At 52.1% G+C, this 15,254-nt stretch overlaps 1 protein-coding gene across 1 annotated transcript; it reads left to right on the top strand.

The window, feature by feature from the left end:
* Positions 1-5,177: 5,177 nt before the first annotated feature.
* Positions 5,178-14,953, top strand: LOC311372619 (myelin transcription factor 1-like protein; the record flags this gene model as incomplete). Its single annotated transcript, XM_084489599.1, has 9 exons — positions 5,178-5,232; positions 5,352-5,385; positions 5,524-5,586; positions 8,747-8,876; positions 9,393-10,120; positions 10,611-11,044; positions 11,393-11,527; positions 13,289-13,379; positions 14,840-14,953. Coding segments are annotated over 9 exons (1,784 nt in total), but the record flags the coding sequence as incomplete, so codon positions are not given.
* Positions 14,954-15,254: the final 301 nt, after the last annotated feature.

Below are 15,254 nucleotides of genomic sequence, written 5' to 3'. Positions count from 1 at the left end.
GTTCACACAGACGGGCTGCTACAGTGGCTTCTATAGAGGCTAGCATCTGAGGCTGCTACAGAGGCTGCTATAGAGGCTAGCATCTGAGGCTGCTACAGAGGTTGCTATAGAGGCTGCTATAGAGGCTGTTATAGAGGCTAGCATCTGAGGCTGCTACAGAGGTTGCTATAGAGGCTGCTACAGTGGCTGTTATAGAGGCTAGCATCTGAGGCTGCTACAGAGGCTGCTACAGTGGCTGCTACAGAGGCTGCTACAGAGGCTAGCATCGAAGGCTGCTACAGAGGCTAGCATCCAAGGCTGCTACAGAGGCTGCTACAGAGGCTAGAAGCTGAGGCTGCTACAGAGGCTAGCATCCAAGGCTGCTACAGAGGCTGCTACAGAGGCTAGAAGCTGAGGCTGCTACAGAGGCTAGCATTGGAGGCTGCTAAAGAGGCTAGCATCTGAGGCAGCTATAGAGGCTGCTACACAGGCTGCTACAGTGGCTTCTATAGAGGCTAGCATCTGAGGCGGCTACAGAGGCTGCTACAGAGGCTAGAAGCTGAGGCTGCTGCAGAGGCTAGCTACAGAGGCTAGCATCTGAGGCTGCTACAGAGGCTAGCTACAGAGGCTAGCAGCTGAGGCTGCTACAGAGGCTGCTACAGAAGCTAGCTACAGAGGCTAGCAGCTAAGGCTGCTACAGTGGCTGCTATAGAGGCTGCTACAGTGGCTGCTATAGAGGCTGCTACAGAGGCTAGCATCCAAGGCTGCTACAGAGGCTAGCATCTGAGGCGGCTACAGAGGCTGCTACAGAGGCTAGCATCTGAGGCTGCTACAGTGGCTGCTATAGAGGCTGCTACAGTGGCTGCTATAGAGGCTGCTACAGAGGCTAGCATCCAAGGATGCTACAGAGGCTGCTACAGAGGCTAGAAGCTGAGGCTGCTACAGAGGCTAGCATCGGAGGTTGCTACAGAGGCTAGCATCTGAGGCAGCTATAGAGGCTGCTACACAGGCTGCTACAGTGGCTTCTATAGAGGCTAGCATCTGAGGCGGCTACAGAGGCTGCTACAGAGGCTAGCAGCTGAGGCTGCTACAGAGGCTAGCATCCGAGGCTGCTACAGAGGCTAGCTACAGAGGCTAGCAGCTGAGGCTGCTACAGAGGCTGCTACAGAAGCTAGCTACAGAGGCTAGCAGCTAAGGCTGCTACAGTGGCTGCTACAGAGGCTAGCATCCAAGGCTGCTACAGAGGCTAGCATCTGAGGCGGCTACAGAGGCTAGCTACAGAGGCTAGCATCCGAGGCGGCTACAGAGGCTGATATAGAGGCTAGCTACAGAGGCTAGCATCCGAGGCTGCTACAGAGGCTAGCATCCGAGGCTGCTACAGAGGCTGATATAGAGGCTAGCGGCTGAGGCTGCTACAGAGGCTGCTACAGAGGCTAGAAGCTGAGGCTGCTACAGAGGCTAGCATCGGAGGCTGCTACAGAGGCTGATATAGAGGCTAGCGGCTGAGGCTGCTACAGAGGCTGCTACAGAGGCTAGAAGCTGAGGCTGCTACAGAGGCTAGCATCGGAGGCGAGCTACAGAGGCTGTCAGCTGAGGCTAGTGGTGGACACCAGTGGTGCAGACGCTGATGGCACAGTACAGCGCAGTACAGATGCTAGCAGCTAGCTAGCAGCTCTGGCTGGTCGATACTGTCTGCTCCGGACCCGAGCGTGTTTACCAGACTGGAGCTGCCTGCCGTCCTCAGAGACCCTCCAGCCTCCTCAGCCGGCAGGACTCCAGCAGCATTAGCCGGAGTCACCGTGGCTAAGGTGGCTGGAGACACGACAGTCGAGCTAGAGACATGTAGGTAGTTTGTCGGAGACGTTGTCGCTAAGCCAGCTCGGGACAGGGTTGGGACTGGGACTAAGTTAGCTGGAGACATGGTGGTTAAGCAAACTGTCATCAGCCTGATGGGAAAGTGTGTGTGTGTGTGTGTCTGTCTGCGTGCGTGCGTGCGTGCGTGCGTGCGTGCGTGTGTGTGTGTGTCAGAGAGAGAGAGAGAGAGATAGAGAGAGAGAGAGAGAGTCTGTCCAGGCTTGACCTGTGTCTGTTATTGACCGAACGATAAAGTTTTCACAGCCCTTTTGCAGGAGTTCTTCTTAATGCTACAAAACAGTCAGTGTGTAAACAAGTTACCTGGTAGGCCGGGAATACCTTCACGCCAGTTTGACCACTCATGCCTCCATCATTCTGTCTCTCTATCATCCCTCCATCATTCTGTCTCTCTATCATCCCTCCATCATTCTGTCTCTCTATCATCCCTCCATCATTCTGTCTCTCTATCATCCCTCCATCATTCTGTCTCTCTATCATCCCTCCATCATTCTGTCTCGACACCTTGCTCAGAGTGTCTGAGATCTGATGTGATTCAATCTGAATATTTCATTATGATTAACACACACACACACACACACACACACACACACACACACACACTGTGTGTAGTAGACAGTGTGTCTCAGGGGAATCAGGGACTATTCTGGAACGCTGAATGACTCATAGTGGAGGGAGAACTCTTATTTATATACTACACACATACACAATCACATACACACACACACGCACACAGGGATGCTCTCTCCCCTTCTCTCTCCCCTTCTCTCGCTCTCTCTATCTCTCTCGCTCTCTCTTGGATTTTTGGAGTTCAAATGAGAACAAACTGATAACAACTGCATACAGCCTCCACCTCATCTAGCCTCCACCTCATCCAACCTCTACCTCTTCCAACCTCCACCTCATCCAACCTCTACCTCTTCCAACCTCCACCTCATCCAACCTCCACCTCATCCAACCTCTACCTCATCCAACCTCCACCTCATCTAGCCTCCACCTCATCCAACCTCCACCTCATCCAACCTCCACCTCATCCAACCTCCACCTCATCTAGCCTCCACCTCATCCAACCTCCACCTCATCCAACCTCCACCTCATCCAACCGTCACCTCATCCAACCCCTTCTATGCAGGCCAACACATGGTTTTTAGTTTTTACCACAAAGACGTGTGGATGAATCGATGATTCACAAAGCTGCTCTAGCCTTGGTTTATAGGTTGCTATGGTTACCGATGGCACCTCTTGTGTTATGACCAGTTGAATACTCACTAACATGTGAGGAACACATGTTAGAAAAGAAAAAAAGCAATTTCTGCACAGAAAAATGTCACCACATCAACGCAGTGACTGAGGATCACGTCCAACCTCCACCTCATCCAACCTCCACCTCATCCAACCTCCACCTCATCCAACCTCCACCTCATCCAACCTCCACCTCATCCAACCTCCACCTCATCCATCCTCCACCTCATCCAACCTCCACCTCATCCAACCTCCACCTCATTCAACCTCCACCTCATCCAACCTCCACCTCATCCAACCTCCACCTCATTCAACCTCCACCTCATCCAACCTCTACCTCATCCAACCACTACCTCATCCAACCTCCACCTCATCCAACCTCTACCTCATCCAACCTCCACCTCATTCAACCTCCACCTCATTCAACCTCCACCTCATCCAACCTCCACCTCATCCAACCTCCACCTCATCCAACCTCCACTATCCAGCCTCAAAAACATCCAACCTCCAATACATCCAACCTCCACCTCATCCAACCTATACCTCATCCAACCACTACCTCATCCAACCTCCACCTCATCCAACCTCTACCTCATCCAACCTCTACCTCATCCAACCTCCACTATCCAGCCTCAAAAACATCCAACCTCCAATACATCCAACCTCCACCTCATCCAACCTCCACCTCATCCAACCTATACCTCATCCAACCACTACCTCATCCAACCTCCACCTCATCCAACCTCTACCTCATCCAACCTCTACCTCATCCAACCTCCACCTCATCCAACCTCCACTATCCAGCCTCAAAAACATCCAACCTCCAATACATCCAACCTCCACCTCATCCAACCTCCACCTCATCCAACCTATACCTCATCCAACCACTACCTCATCCAACCTCCACCTCATCCAACCTCTACCTCATCCAACCTCCACTATCCAGCCTCCACTACATCCAAGTCTCAGAAGGGTCTTAGAGGCGGACTCAGAAGGGTCTTAGAGGCGGACTCAGAAGGTCTTTCTCTGATGATCCACAGAGAGACTCCTCACCTCTCACTGCACAGGGCCGCCCTGTGGGCAGCAGAATGCATTACATCCCCATTTAATTACATTACCGTTTAATTACGATTATTAACGACAACCTAACCATTAATTGCTTATGATTAATTCCAGTGTCATCGTTTGTCATCTCCTTAAGCAAGGCACTAACAGCTTTAAAGTGATGGGTTGTATTCCCTGTATGATGCTAGACAGAGCAAGCCACAAGCAGTGTTACAGGTTCAAATCCTCCTGTCTGCTTACAGAAATACAGCAAGGCACTAGTACCAGCTGTAGTTAGGGGTTCAATTCCCGGTCTGGTTACAGAAATACAGCAAGGCACTAGAACCAGCTGTAGTTAGGGGTTCAATTCCCGGTCTGGTTACAGAAATACAGCAAGGCACTAGAACCAGCTGTAGTTAGGGGTTCTATTCCCGGTCTGGTTACAGAAATACAGCAAGGCACTAGAACCAGCTGTAGTTAGGGGTTCTATTCCCGGTCTGGTTACAGAAATACAGCAAGGCACTAGAACCAGCTGTAGTTAGGGGTTCAATTCCCGGTCTGGTTACAGAAATACAGCAAGGCACTAGAACCAGCTGTAGTTAGGGGTCCCCCAGTAGGCGGTGGTCTGGGATCACAACCAGACCCTCACCTGATGTGGTCTCTCCTCTCAGGTCCGACCATGAGTCCACACACAGAGAACTGAAGACCTCCTCTTGGACCCAGACCTCCTGGACCTAGTCTTCCGGATCCCAGACCAACTGTGAGTTTGCAGTACTGACACACATGCATGCAGAACAGACAGGCAGACAGACAGATAGTCAGACAGACTGAAGCACAGACAGGCAATCAGAACGACAGGCTGGTACTCAGAAGGACAAGCACACAGACAGACGGTTAGACAGACATGACGGAATACTAGAAAGAGAGACAGAGAGAGAGAGACAGAGAGAGAGAGAAAGAGAGAGAGGGACTGAAAGAGCGATCGAGAGAGAGAGAGAGAGAAAGAGAGAGAGAGGGGAATAAAGTTTTATATTTTCCAGATGGAGGTCAGCTCGGCTGAGAAGCGTCATCGAACCCGCTCCAAAGGCGTCCGAGGTATGATACTAAAGTGATATTGTCTTGTGCGTTGACCTCTGTTTGACCTCTGTCTGACCTCTGTCTGACCTCTGTCTGACCTCTGTTTGACCTCTGTCTGAACTCTATCTGACCTCTAGTTCCTGTAGAAGCGGCCTCCCAGGAGCTGTTCAGGTGAGTTCACTCACATCTCTGCACTCTGGACAGGAGACACCAGTCTGCCCAGTATAACCACAGTCTCTATATTCACCCGTGTGTGTGTGTGTGTGTGTGTGTGTGTGTGTGTGTGTGTGTGTGTGTGTGTGTGTGCAGCTGTCCTACTCCAGGCTGTGATGGCAGTGGTCACGTCAGTGGAAAGTATGCAAGACACCGCAGGTAAGAACATGACTCGCCTCCTCTTACACCTCCACCACGCCTTACTACACCTCCACACACATCCACATCCTCCTACATCCTACTACACTAATATGCAGGCCAACAAAAAACAGTTTTTACCACAAAGTCGTGTGGATGAAACACACTTACATCCTCATTGAGTCTGTACCTTTATCTAAAGCTAGGAGCATGTACCTTTCTCTAGAGCTAGGAATCTGTACCTTTCTAGAGCTAGGAGTCTGTACCTTTATCTAGAGCTAGGAGTCTATACCTTTCTCTAGGAGTCTGTACCTTTCTAGAGCTAGGAGTCTGTACCTTTATCTAGGAGTCTGTACCTTTCTAGAGCTAGGAGTCTGTACCTTTATCTAGAGCTAGGAGTCTGTACCTTTCTCTAGGAGTCTGTACCTTTCTAGAGCTAGGAGTCTGTACCTTTCTCTAGGAGTCTGTACCTTTCTCTAGACTAGAGCTAGGAGTCTGTACCTTTCGCTAGAGCTAGGAGTCTGTACCTTTATCTAGAGCTAGGAGTCTGTACCTTTCTCTAGGAGTCTGTACCTTTCTAGAGCTAGGAGTCTGTACCTTTCTAGAGCAAGGAGTCTGTATCTTTCTTTAGGAGTCTGTACCTTTCTCTAGAGCTATGAATCTGTACCTTTCTCTAGGAGTCTGTACCTTTCTCTAGAGCTATGAGTCTGTACCTTTCTCTAGGAGTCTGTATCTTTCTCTATAGCTATGAGTCTATACCTTTCTCTATAGCTTGGAGTCTGTACCTTTATCTAAAGCTAGGAGTCTGTACCTTTCTCTATAGCCAGGCTTTGAGTCTGTACCTTTCTCTATGAGTCTATACCTTTCTCTATAGCTTGGAGTATGTACCTTTATCTAAAGCTAGGAGTCTGTACCTTTATCTAGAGCTAGGAGTCTGTACCTTTCTCTATAGCTAGGAGTCTGTACCTTTATCTAAAGCTAGGAGTCTGTGGCTGTTTCTGAAATGCTATACTACATACTACATACTGCATACTGACACAGTATATACTGTGCACTACATACTACTCCCCGCCCTAGTATGCAGTATAGTATGCAAGTATGACAAGTATCATGCAGTGTACTACACAGTCACATGACCAACAGATTCGGTTATAAATATAAACGGTTGAGCCATTTGTTCTGTTAACAATGAAAAACACACGATTACAAAAACATACGAAAGCTTATCACATCAAAATAAACAACTAATTACAACTAATTATACATTTATACATGTATGTATTTGTATTTGTATTCGCCGCTCGCATTGTCCGCCATTATTTTAAATGTTCAGCGGTGCCGCGTTGCATTGTGGGATACAGTATCCGACGTAGTGAGCTCTGGATGTATACTAGAATTTTTTGACCGATTAGTACATCATCCGGGTAACTGTCGCATACTGCAAAAAAACATTTTTCGCGTACTGCATACTACTTACTACTTTTACGTCACGATCAGTATACGAGCAGTATGTAGTATGCCATTTCAGAAACAGCCTGTACCTTTATCTAGAGCTAGGAGTCCGTACCTTTCTCTATAGCTAGGAGTCTTCACTCTTTTCTCTCTCTCTCTTTTGTGCACACTCTGTCTGTCTGTCTGTCTGTTTCTCTCTCTCTCTCTCTCTCTCTCTCTCTCTCTCTCTCTCTCTCTCTCTCTCTCTCTCTCTCTCTCTCTCTCCCCCTCTCCCTCTCTCTCTGTCTCTCTCTCTGATGGCAGAGCTCTCCTGAGTAGGGCTGTCACCATGGCGACTGCAGTGTGTGTGTGTGTGTGTGTGTGTGTGTGGAGCCTGTTGATGCTGCAGTCAGACTGCCAGGCAGCGAGCCTTGCTTCCATGGCAACCGCCCACACTCCTCCATCACCTCTCACCCACCCTAACCCCCCCTCCCCCTAAAGGTGGCAAAGTTTTGCGGTATGCAGCGTTGCCGTGGAGACAAAGAGTGAGCACACCTATCTGATCCATGAGACGCCTGTAGAGATAAACATCGTTATCTATCTTAATCTATCATCTAACATGTATATTTATTTATGTTAATATGTTCAAACTTAGACAGGTGTTAACGACCATGCTTAACAGAGGTGTGTCCAGGTGCATGCTGGGTAACAGGTAACAGACAGACAGGTGTGTCCAGCTGCATGCTGGGTAACAGACGGACAGGTGTGTCCAGGTGCATGCTGGGTAACAGACAGGCAGGTGTGTCCAGGTGCACCCTGGGTAACAGACAGGCAGGTGTGTCCAGGTGCATGCTGGGTAACAGACAGACAGGCGTGTCCAGGTGCATGCTGGGTAACAGACAGGCAGGCGTGTCCAGGTGCATGCTGGGTGTGGATGAGTGAGACAGGTCAGTCTGATCTGGACGAGGTTCCCCCCAGCCCCCCTCCTCTAATTAAGACGCTCGTCCGCAGATGTGTTTTAATTACCTGAGGAGTTTTAATTGGTCCTTCTGCCTGGGGAGGCAGCGAGGTGGCAAAAGGTCAAACACACACACACACACACACACACACACACACACACACACACACACACACACTAACACACACACACTCTCTCACACACACACATACACACACGCCGCACACTGTCTTACTGCCCATTCACTTTTTGTCTATTGGTGTCTTACTCTCTCTCTCACCTGTCTGTCTCTACTTGTCTGTCTGTGTGTTTGTCTCTCTGGCTGTTTGTCTCTCTCTACCTGTCTGTCTGTCTCTACCTGTCTGTCTCTCTCTACCTGTCTGTCTGTCTCTACCTGTCTGTCTCTCGCTACCCATCTGTCTTTCTCTCTACCTGTCTGTCTGTCTCTACCTGTCTGTCTCTCACTCTCTCTACCTGTCTGTCTGTCTCTACCTGTCTGTCTGTCTCTCTCTACCCATCTGTCAATCTCTCTACCTGTCTGTCTGTCTCTCTCTACCCATCTGTCAATCTCTACCTGTCTGTCTGTCTCTACCTGTCTGTCTCTCTCTCTACCTGTCTGTCTGTCTCTACCTGTCTGTCTGTCTGTCTCTCTACCTGTCTGTCTGTCTCTACCTGTCTGTCTGTCTGTCTCTCTACCGGTCTGTCTCTCTCTACCCATCTGTCTGTCTCTCTCTACCCATCTGTCAATCTCTCTACCTGTCTGTCTGTCTGTCTGTACCTGTCTGTGTGCAGTGTGTACGGCTGTCCCCTGGCCAGGAAGAGGAAGGCTCTGGTGAAGCAGCCCCTGGAGCCTCCCTCCAAGAGGAGGTCCCTCCTCTCCTCCTCCTCCCCCGGGGAGCGCGGCCCCTACCCTGGGTACCAGGCCCCGGGCCTGGGGGGCCCCGACAGACCCGGCCGGGGGGAGGAGGAGGAGGAGGAGGAAGAGGAGGAGGAGAGAGGGGAGAGGGAAGATGGAGAGATGGAGGAGGAGGAGGAGGAGGAGGAGGAGGAGGGGTTCTCTGAGGAGGAGGTGCCAGGCGAGGAAGAGGAGGAGTTGGAGAGAGAGGAGGAGGAAGAGGAGGATTTGGAGAGAGAGGAGGAGGCTGTCGATCGACCGAGAGCGGAGGAGGAGGAGGATGGAGACGATGAAGATGAGGATGATGATGATGGAGATGATGAGGATGCAGATGAGGAGGAAGATGAAAGAGATGAAGAGGATCGCAGTCCTACTCGAGGTGAGTCTGGAGTTTATATTTAGTTTGACTTGAAAGGCAGAAACAGAGATGTTCTCAGAGGTCTCCTCCCCCAGTCCCCTTCTCTCCCTCTTCCTCCTCCTCCTCCCCTCCCCTCTCCCCCCCTGCCCTCAGTGTCTCTCTCCCCTGTCTCCTCCCCTCTCCAGCGTCTCCTGGTTCTGACGGATGCTTCTATGTTTCTCATCGCAGCGCAGACCTGTTTCAAAGCCGGGCCGTCGAAGCTGCTCTCGGGTCTGAAGGACCAGGACCTCCTGGGCCTGAAGGACCAGGACCTGCAGGGCCAGAGGGGCCTGGACCTCCTGGGCCCCGCCGCCGCCGCCGGCGGGGAGGACTACGAGAACTACGACCAGCTGGTGGCCAAGTCCCTGCTCAACCTGGGGAAGATTGCGGAGGACGCCGTCTACCACGCCACCACCGAGTCGGAGGGCAACACCAGCTCCTCCAACAGCGGGGGGGAGGACGACGACGAGGAGGACGACGAGGAGGGCAGCGAGGCCGGGGAGAGGAAGGGCGAGCTGAGCGTGGACCTGGACAGCGACGTGGTCCGGGAGACGGTGGACTCCCTGAAGCTCCTGGCCCAGGGTCACGGCGCCCTGCCGCCCGACGACGGCTACCCAGAAGGCAGTGCGGCGGCGGTGGCGGCGGCGGGCGTGGAGCGCGGGCAGGAGCAGGGCAGGAGCCACCGGAGGCTGGGCCGGGCGGGGCGAGGAGGAGAGGGCGGCGAGGAGGTGTCCATCAGCAGCCTGGAGTGTCTGAGGACCCAGTGTTTCGACCTGGCCCGCAAGCTGAGCGAGAGCCCCCCCCGAGACCGCCAGCACCACCACCACCACCACCACCACCACCACGCCATGACCCCCAGCCACCACCTGTCCAGGTAGGAGGAGACGCGGGGGAAGGGGGGGGGGGGGGCTGGGGCTGTGGAGGAGCTCAGAGGGGTTTGGGTCAACAGGACGACAGGGAGCAGTGAAGATAAGCCTCAGCCTGTGAGAGAAATCACCTCACCTGACAGTTTACTCAACTTCTCTTCCGTCTACTTCTCCTGCGCCTCTCCTTCTCTCTCCTCCTCTCTCCTCCTCTCTCCTCTCCTCCTCCCATCCTCCCATCTCCTCCTCCCCTTCCCTCTCATCTCCTCCTCTCTCCTCCTCCCCTCCTCCCATCCTCCCATCTCCTCCTCCCCTCTCCTTCTCCCCTTTCTCCTCCTCCTCCTCTCCTCCTCCTCCTCCTCCCCGCTCTACTCCTCCCCTCCTCTCATCTCCTCCTCCCCTCTCTCCTTCTCCTCCTCCTCCTCCTCCCCGCTCTCCTCCCATCCCCTCCTCCCCTTCGTCCTCCTCCCCTTCGTCCTCCTCCCCTCTCCTCCTCCTCAGGTACGAGAGCTGCCACCAGGAGGAGTCCAGCAGGGAGAGGAGCTACACCGACATGGTGGGCCTGATGAAGATGGAGGAGCCGACGGACGACCAGCTGAGCCCGGTGTCCCGCGGGGGGGGCGGGGGGGGATACCCGGGCAGCGGGTCCCAGGACGGGGACGAGGACACCACCTCGGTGGCGTCGGAGCGCTCGGACGAGGCCTTCGACATGACCAAGGGGAACCTGTCGCTGCTGGAGAAGGCCATCGCCATGGAGACGGAGCGCGCCAAGGTGCTGAGGGACCGCATGCTGCCGGACCACGGGGGCCGCGGCGGCCGCGACCACCACCACCCTCGCCACGGCGACCACAGCCCCCGGCACGGCCACGGCCTGGAGGAGAGGCGCTCCAAGATGCATCACCATGGCGACGGCTTGAAGAGGAGCTACTACAAAGGTGGGACAGGATTGTTATGTTTTTGTCATAGAGTGGTTCGCTGGTCACCTTCTCCGCGGTCATGATATTGTTGTTGTAGTGGTGTTATATTGGCTGTAGGTCAATTTGTAATAGTAAACAGTAAGAAACCACACTGGATGTTTGTTTACAGAGTACTGTGGTGGGTTGGTGCCTCTCGCCCATAAAGATTTAAAGGAGTTAGCGATACAACACTACAACTGTAACCCAAGTGTGATCCATAGAGTGTGTTGAGAGTATAATGTGCCCCCCACCCCACCCCCCCTCCCCCCCCCCCCACAACACACACACACACACACACACACACACACACATACACACACACCCTAGACTCCTCTAGGTCAGAGAAGAAGGAGAGCAAGTGTCCGACCCCGGGCTGTGACGGGACGGGTCATGTGACCGGCCTCTACCCCCACCACCGCAGCCTCTCCGGGTGTCCCCACAAAGACCGGGTCCCGCCTGAGAGTAAGGAGCCGCAGCTCGTCCCCTCAGCATGGGTTTAGAGGGACCTCAAGTCCCTGTACACATATCGATCCACTCAGCCTGGGTTTATAGGGACCTGGTCCACCTATCAGCCTGGGTTTAGAGGGACCTGGTCTCCCTTACCCTGGCTTTACAGGGACCTTGTCCACCAATCAGCCTGGGTTTACAGGGACCTGGGTTCAGAGGGACCTGGTCCCCCTATCAGCCTGGGTTTAGAGGGACCTGGTCCCCCTATCAGCCTGGGTTTAGAGGGACCTGGTCCCCCTATCACCCTGGGTTTACAGGGACCTGGTCCCCCTATCAGCCTGTGTTTACAGGGACCTGGTCCCCCTACCAGCCTGGGGTTACAGGGACCTGGTCCCCCTACCAGCCTGGGGTTACAGGGACCTGGTCCCCCTATCAGCCTAGGTTTACAGGGACCTGGTCCCCCTATCAGCCTGGGTTTACAGGGACCTGCTGTCCCTGCACCCAGCATGGATTTGCAGGGACCTGGTGTCCCCGTACACACATCCATCCACTCAGCATGGGTTTACAGAGACCTAAAGTCCCTGTAAATCCATCAATCCACTAAACGTGGATTCTACAGCCGCTGTCCCTTCAAACAAGTCAGCAGCTCGCCAACATCACATTGACCAGAGGAAATGTTGGAATACTATCCCCTGATATCTAAAGGGTAGCTATTCGACCACCAGGGGTGAGGCAGCTTAGCCACCACAAAGCCATTTGAAAAGTGTGAGTGCCCACCCAGACGTACCATGGACAGACCAGTCTGCCCAGTTGGTCCAGTCCACTGGTGGGCTGCCTGACTGGTTGAAGTGGTTCCAGTGTGGGGATGGGGTGGGCTGGGGTTGTGCTCAGTGTGCATGTTTGTCTCTTGGCTGTGGGCTAGCAGGCCAAACCCTGAATGATGTGTCACTAGCATCCATGTTTCAGTAGCTGAGCCCTACTGGAATACGCTTCAGATGTGGACGTTTGATTAAGGAACGTTCAGGTTGTTGTGTGAGAGATAATGCTAACCTGTTACTGTTGTACTTAGCCCATGCTATTTTAGCTACATGCTACTGTTTTACTACGAGATTATGCTTGTTTGGCTACATGCTACTGTTGTCCTAAACTCATGATAGTTTATTATTGTTTCAATTCCTCTATACTGAGACTTCAACGCCCTGTTCTGTCTATAAGCCTGATCACTGGAATATTTCTGAAGAGAATAAGCATTTTGTATTCCGAAATATTCAAAAGCCCGAGTATTGAGTTCTGTGCACATCGGGCCCGATCGCTGCACGCTCCGAATGTGGCAGAACGTACGCGGTTCTGATTAGTGACTCCAGATGTGTCTATGGGGGTTGTCTCTGCAGGTGAGACGGTTTCTTTAACCTTAACGCTATTTAACACCTGGATGTGCGGCTCATGGATACGGTTCTAACGCAGTCCCACCACCGCCGTCAAACGTACCGCTCCTCCTCCTCCTCCTCCTCCTCCGTCACCCCCATGGTTCCACCCTCATCGACACGGTTCTCCTCCACCTCCATAAGACCCGCCTCATCCTCTGCGTGGCCCCCCCCCCCGGGACGCGGCCCCCCCCTGGTGGTCACGGTGACGCTCCCCGGCTGGTTGTCATGGCTACGCTGCATGGCTGCATGGTTCCCCGCCGCGGGGCAGTAACCCTCACATAACCCAGCTGTCTCTCTTGCCCCCCCCCCGCCCATCCCTCCCCCCCCCCCCCCCCCCACGCTGCCTCAGTCCTGGCCATGTATGAGAATGTGCTCAAGTGCCCCACACCCGGCTGCTCTGGACGGGGACACGTCAATAGCAACAGGAACTCCCACCGCAGGTGAGTCCCTCAGAGAGAGAGAGAGAGAGACAGACAGGTAGACAGACAGGGAGACAGACAGGGGTCTCCCTGTCTGTCTCCCTGTCTGTCTGTCTGTCTGTCTACCTGTCAGGTTGAGAGGCAGGCAGACAGGTGGGTCCCTCAGAGAGAGAGAGAGACAGACAGGTAGACAGACAGGGAGACAGACAGGGGTCTCCCTGTCTGTCTCCCTGTCTGTCTGTCTGTCTACCTGTCAGGTTGAGAGGCAGGCAGACAGGTGAGTCCCTCAGAGAGAGAGAGAGAGACAGACAGGTAGACAGACAGGGAGACAGACAGGGGTCTCCCTGGCTGTCTCCCTGTCTGTCTGTCTGTCTACCTGTCAGGTTGAGAGGCAGGCAGACAGGTGGGTCCCTCAGAGAGAGAGAGAGACAGACAGGTAGACAGAGAGGGAGACAGACAGGGAGACAGGTTGAGAGGCAGGCAGACAGGTGGGTCCCTCAGAGAGAGAGAGACAGACAGGTAGACAGAGAGGGAGACAGGTTGAGAGGCAGGCAGACAGGTGTGTCCCTCAGAGAGAGAGACAGGAAGGCTGAGAGGCAGACAGACAGAGAGGAAGAGAGGCTGGCAGAAGGAGACAAACAGGAATAGAAGTAGACAGACAGGTAGACAGACAGATAGACGGACAGGTAGAGAGGTAGACAGCAAATAGACGGTAGAGAGGTAGACAGACAGACAGACAGACAGACGGTAGAGAGGTAGACAGACAGACAGACAGACAGATGGTAGAGAGGTAGACAGACAGACAGACAGACAGATGGTAGAGAGGTAGACAGACAGACAGACAGACAGACTGTATTAGCATCAGAGGAAACATTAGCTCGCCGGTTGTCATAGAAACAGCGAGACACTGACCCTGGACTGCATGTCAGTCTGTGGGAGAGGAGAGAGAGTCTGAGTGACAAACCAATCCTCCAATCAGCCAGCAGCAACATGCTGGTTCCGCCTCCAACACCCAGATGATAAAACACATTTCATCTTTTAAAAACTTCATTTAACTTTGCTTTTTAACCATGTGTGTTGCGATCTTTGTTTTCACTTATTTATTTTATCTTTTATTTTAGTATTTTATTTTATTGGATTGTAATATATTTATTTATTCTGTGTATATTTATATGTATTTTTTATTGCTGTCATTGTACATACATTTGTATATTTGATTTTTATTTCATATGTATATGTAATATGTTTTTTTTTAATGTATGAATGTTTGTACATTTGTTGGTTCACCAGTGGAATGTTGAGTTTGTACATAAAGATAAGTATTTTATTTTTTGTCCATTTACATCTATATTCTCTTTTTGATATTATTCTTTGAATTCATACACTTGTTTTACCCTATTGTGTGTGTGTGTGTGTGTGTGTGTGTGTGTGTGTGTGTGTGTGTGTATTCTAACGGTGCTGTCTTCTGATTGGCCCGCCAGCCTGTCCGGTTGTCCAATCGCTGCTGCTGAGAAGATCGCCAAGGTCCACGAGAAGAGCAGCAACTTGAGTGACAGCAGCTCAAAGTCCAATCAGGCGTCAGACCGCGTGCTGAGGTACCGCTCACTAGAGTATAGTAGAGTTTGGTAGATTGTAGAAGAGTAATGTAGAGTGTTATGGAAGAGTACGGTAGAGCATATCATAGTATGGTAGAGAGTACCTTTGATTATAGTAAAGGACTTGAGTTAGTAAAGTAAGTAAGAATATGATAGTGTTGTAGGGAGAGTATAGAGAACTGTCAAGAGTATGATAGAGAATTGATTCTTAAGTATGTCTTAAGAGTATTGTAGAGTTTGTCGAATATGGTAGGAGAGTATGACAGAGTATAGTAGATTATGGTTTAGTAGAATATAGTAG

Source organism: Micromesistius poutassou (assembly GCF_964030765.1).
Source record: "Micromesistius poutassou genome assembly, contig: SCAFFOLD_1293, whole genome shotgun sequence".
In the NCBI taxonomy this organism is placed as follows: domain Eukaryota; kingdom Metazoa; phylum Chordata; class Actinopteri; order Gadiformes; family Gadidae; genus Micromesistius; species Micromesistius poutassou.
The sequence above is the reverse complement of the archived record's forward strand: the minus strand, read 5'-3'. Positions and strand labels throughout refer to the sequence as shown.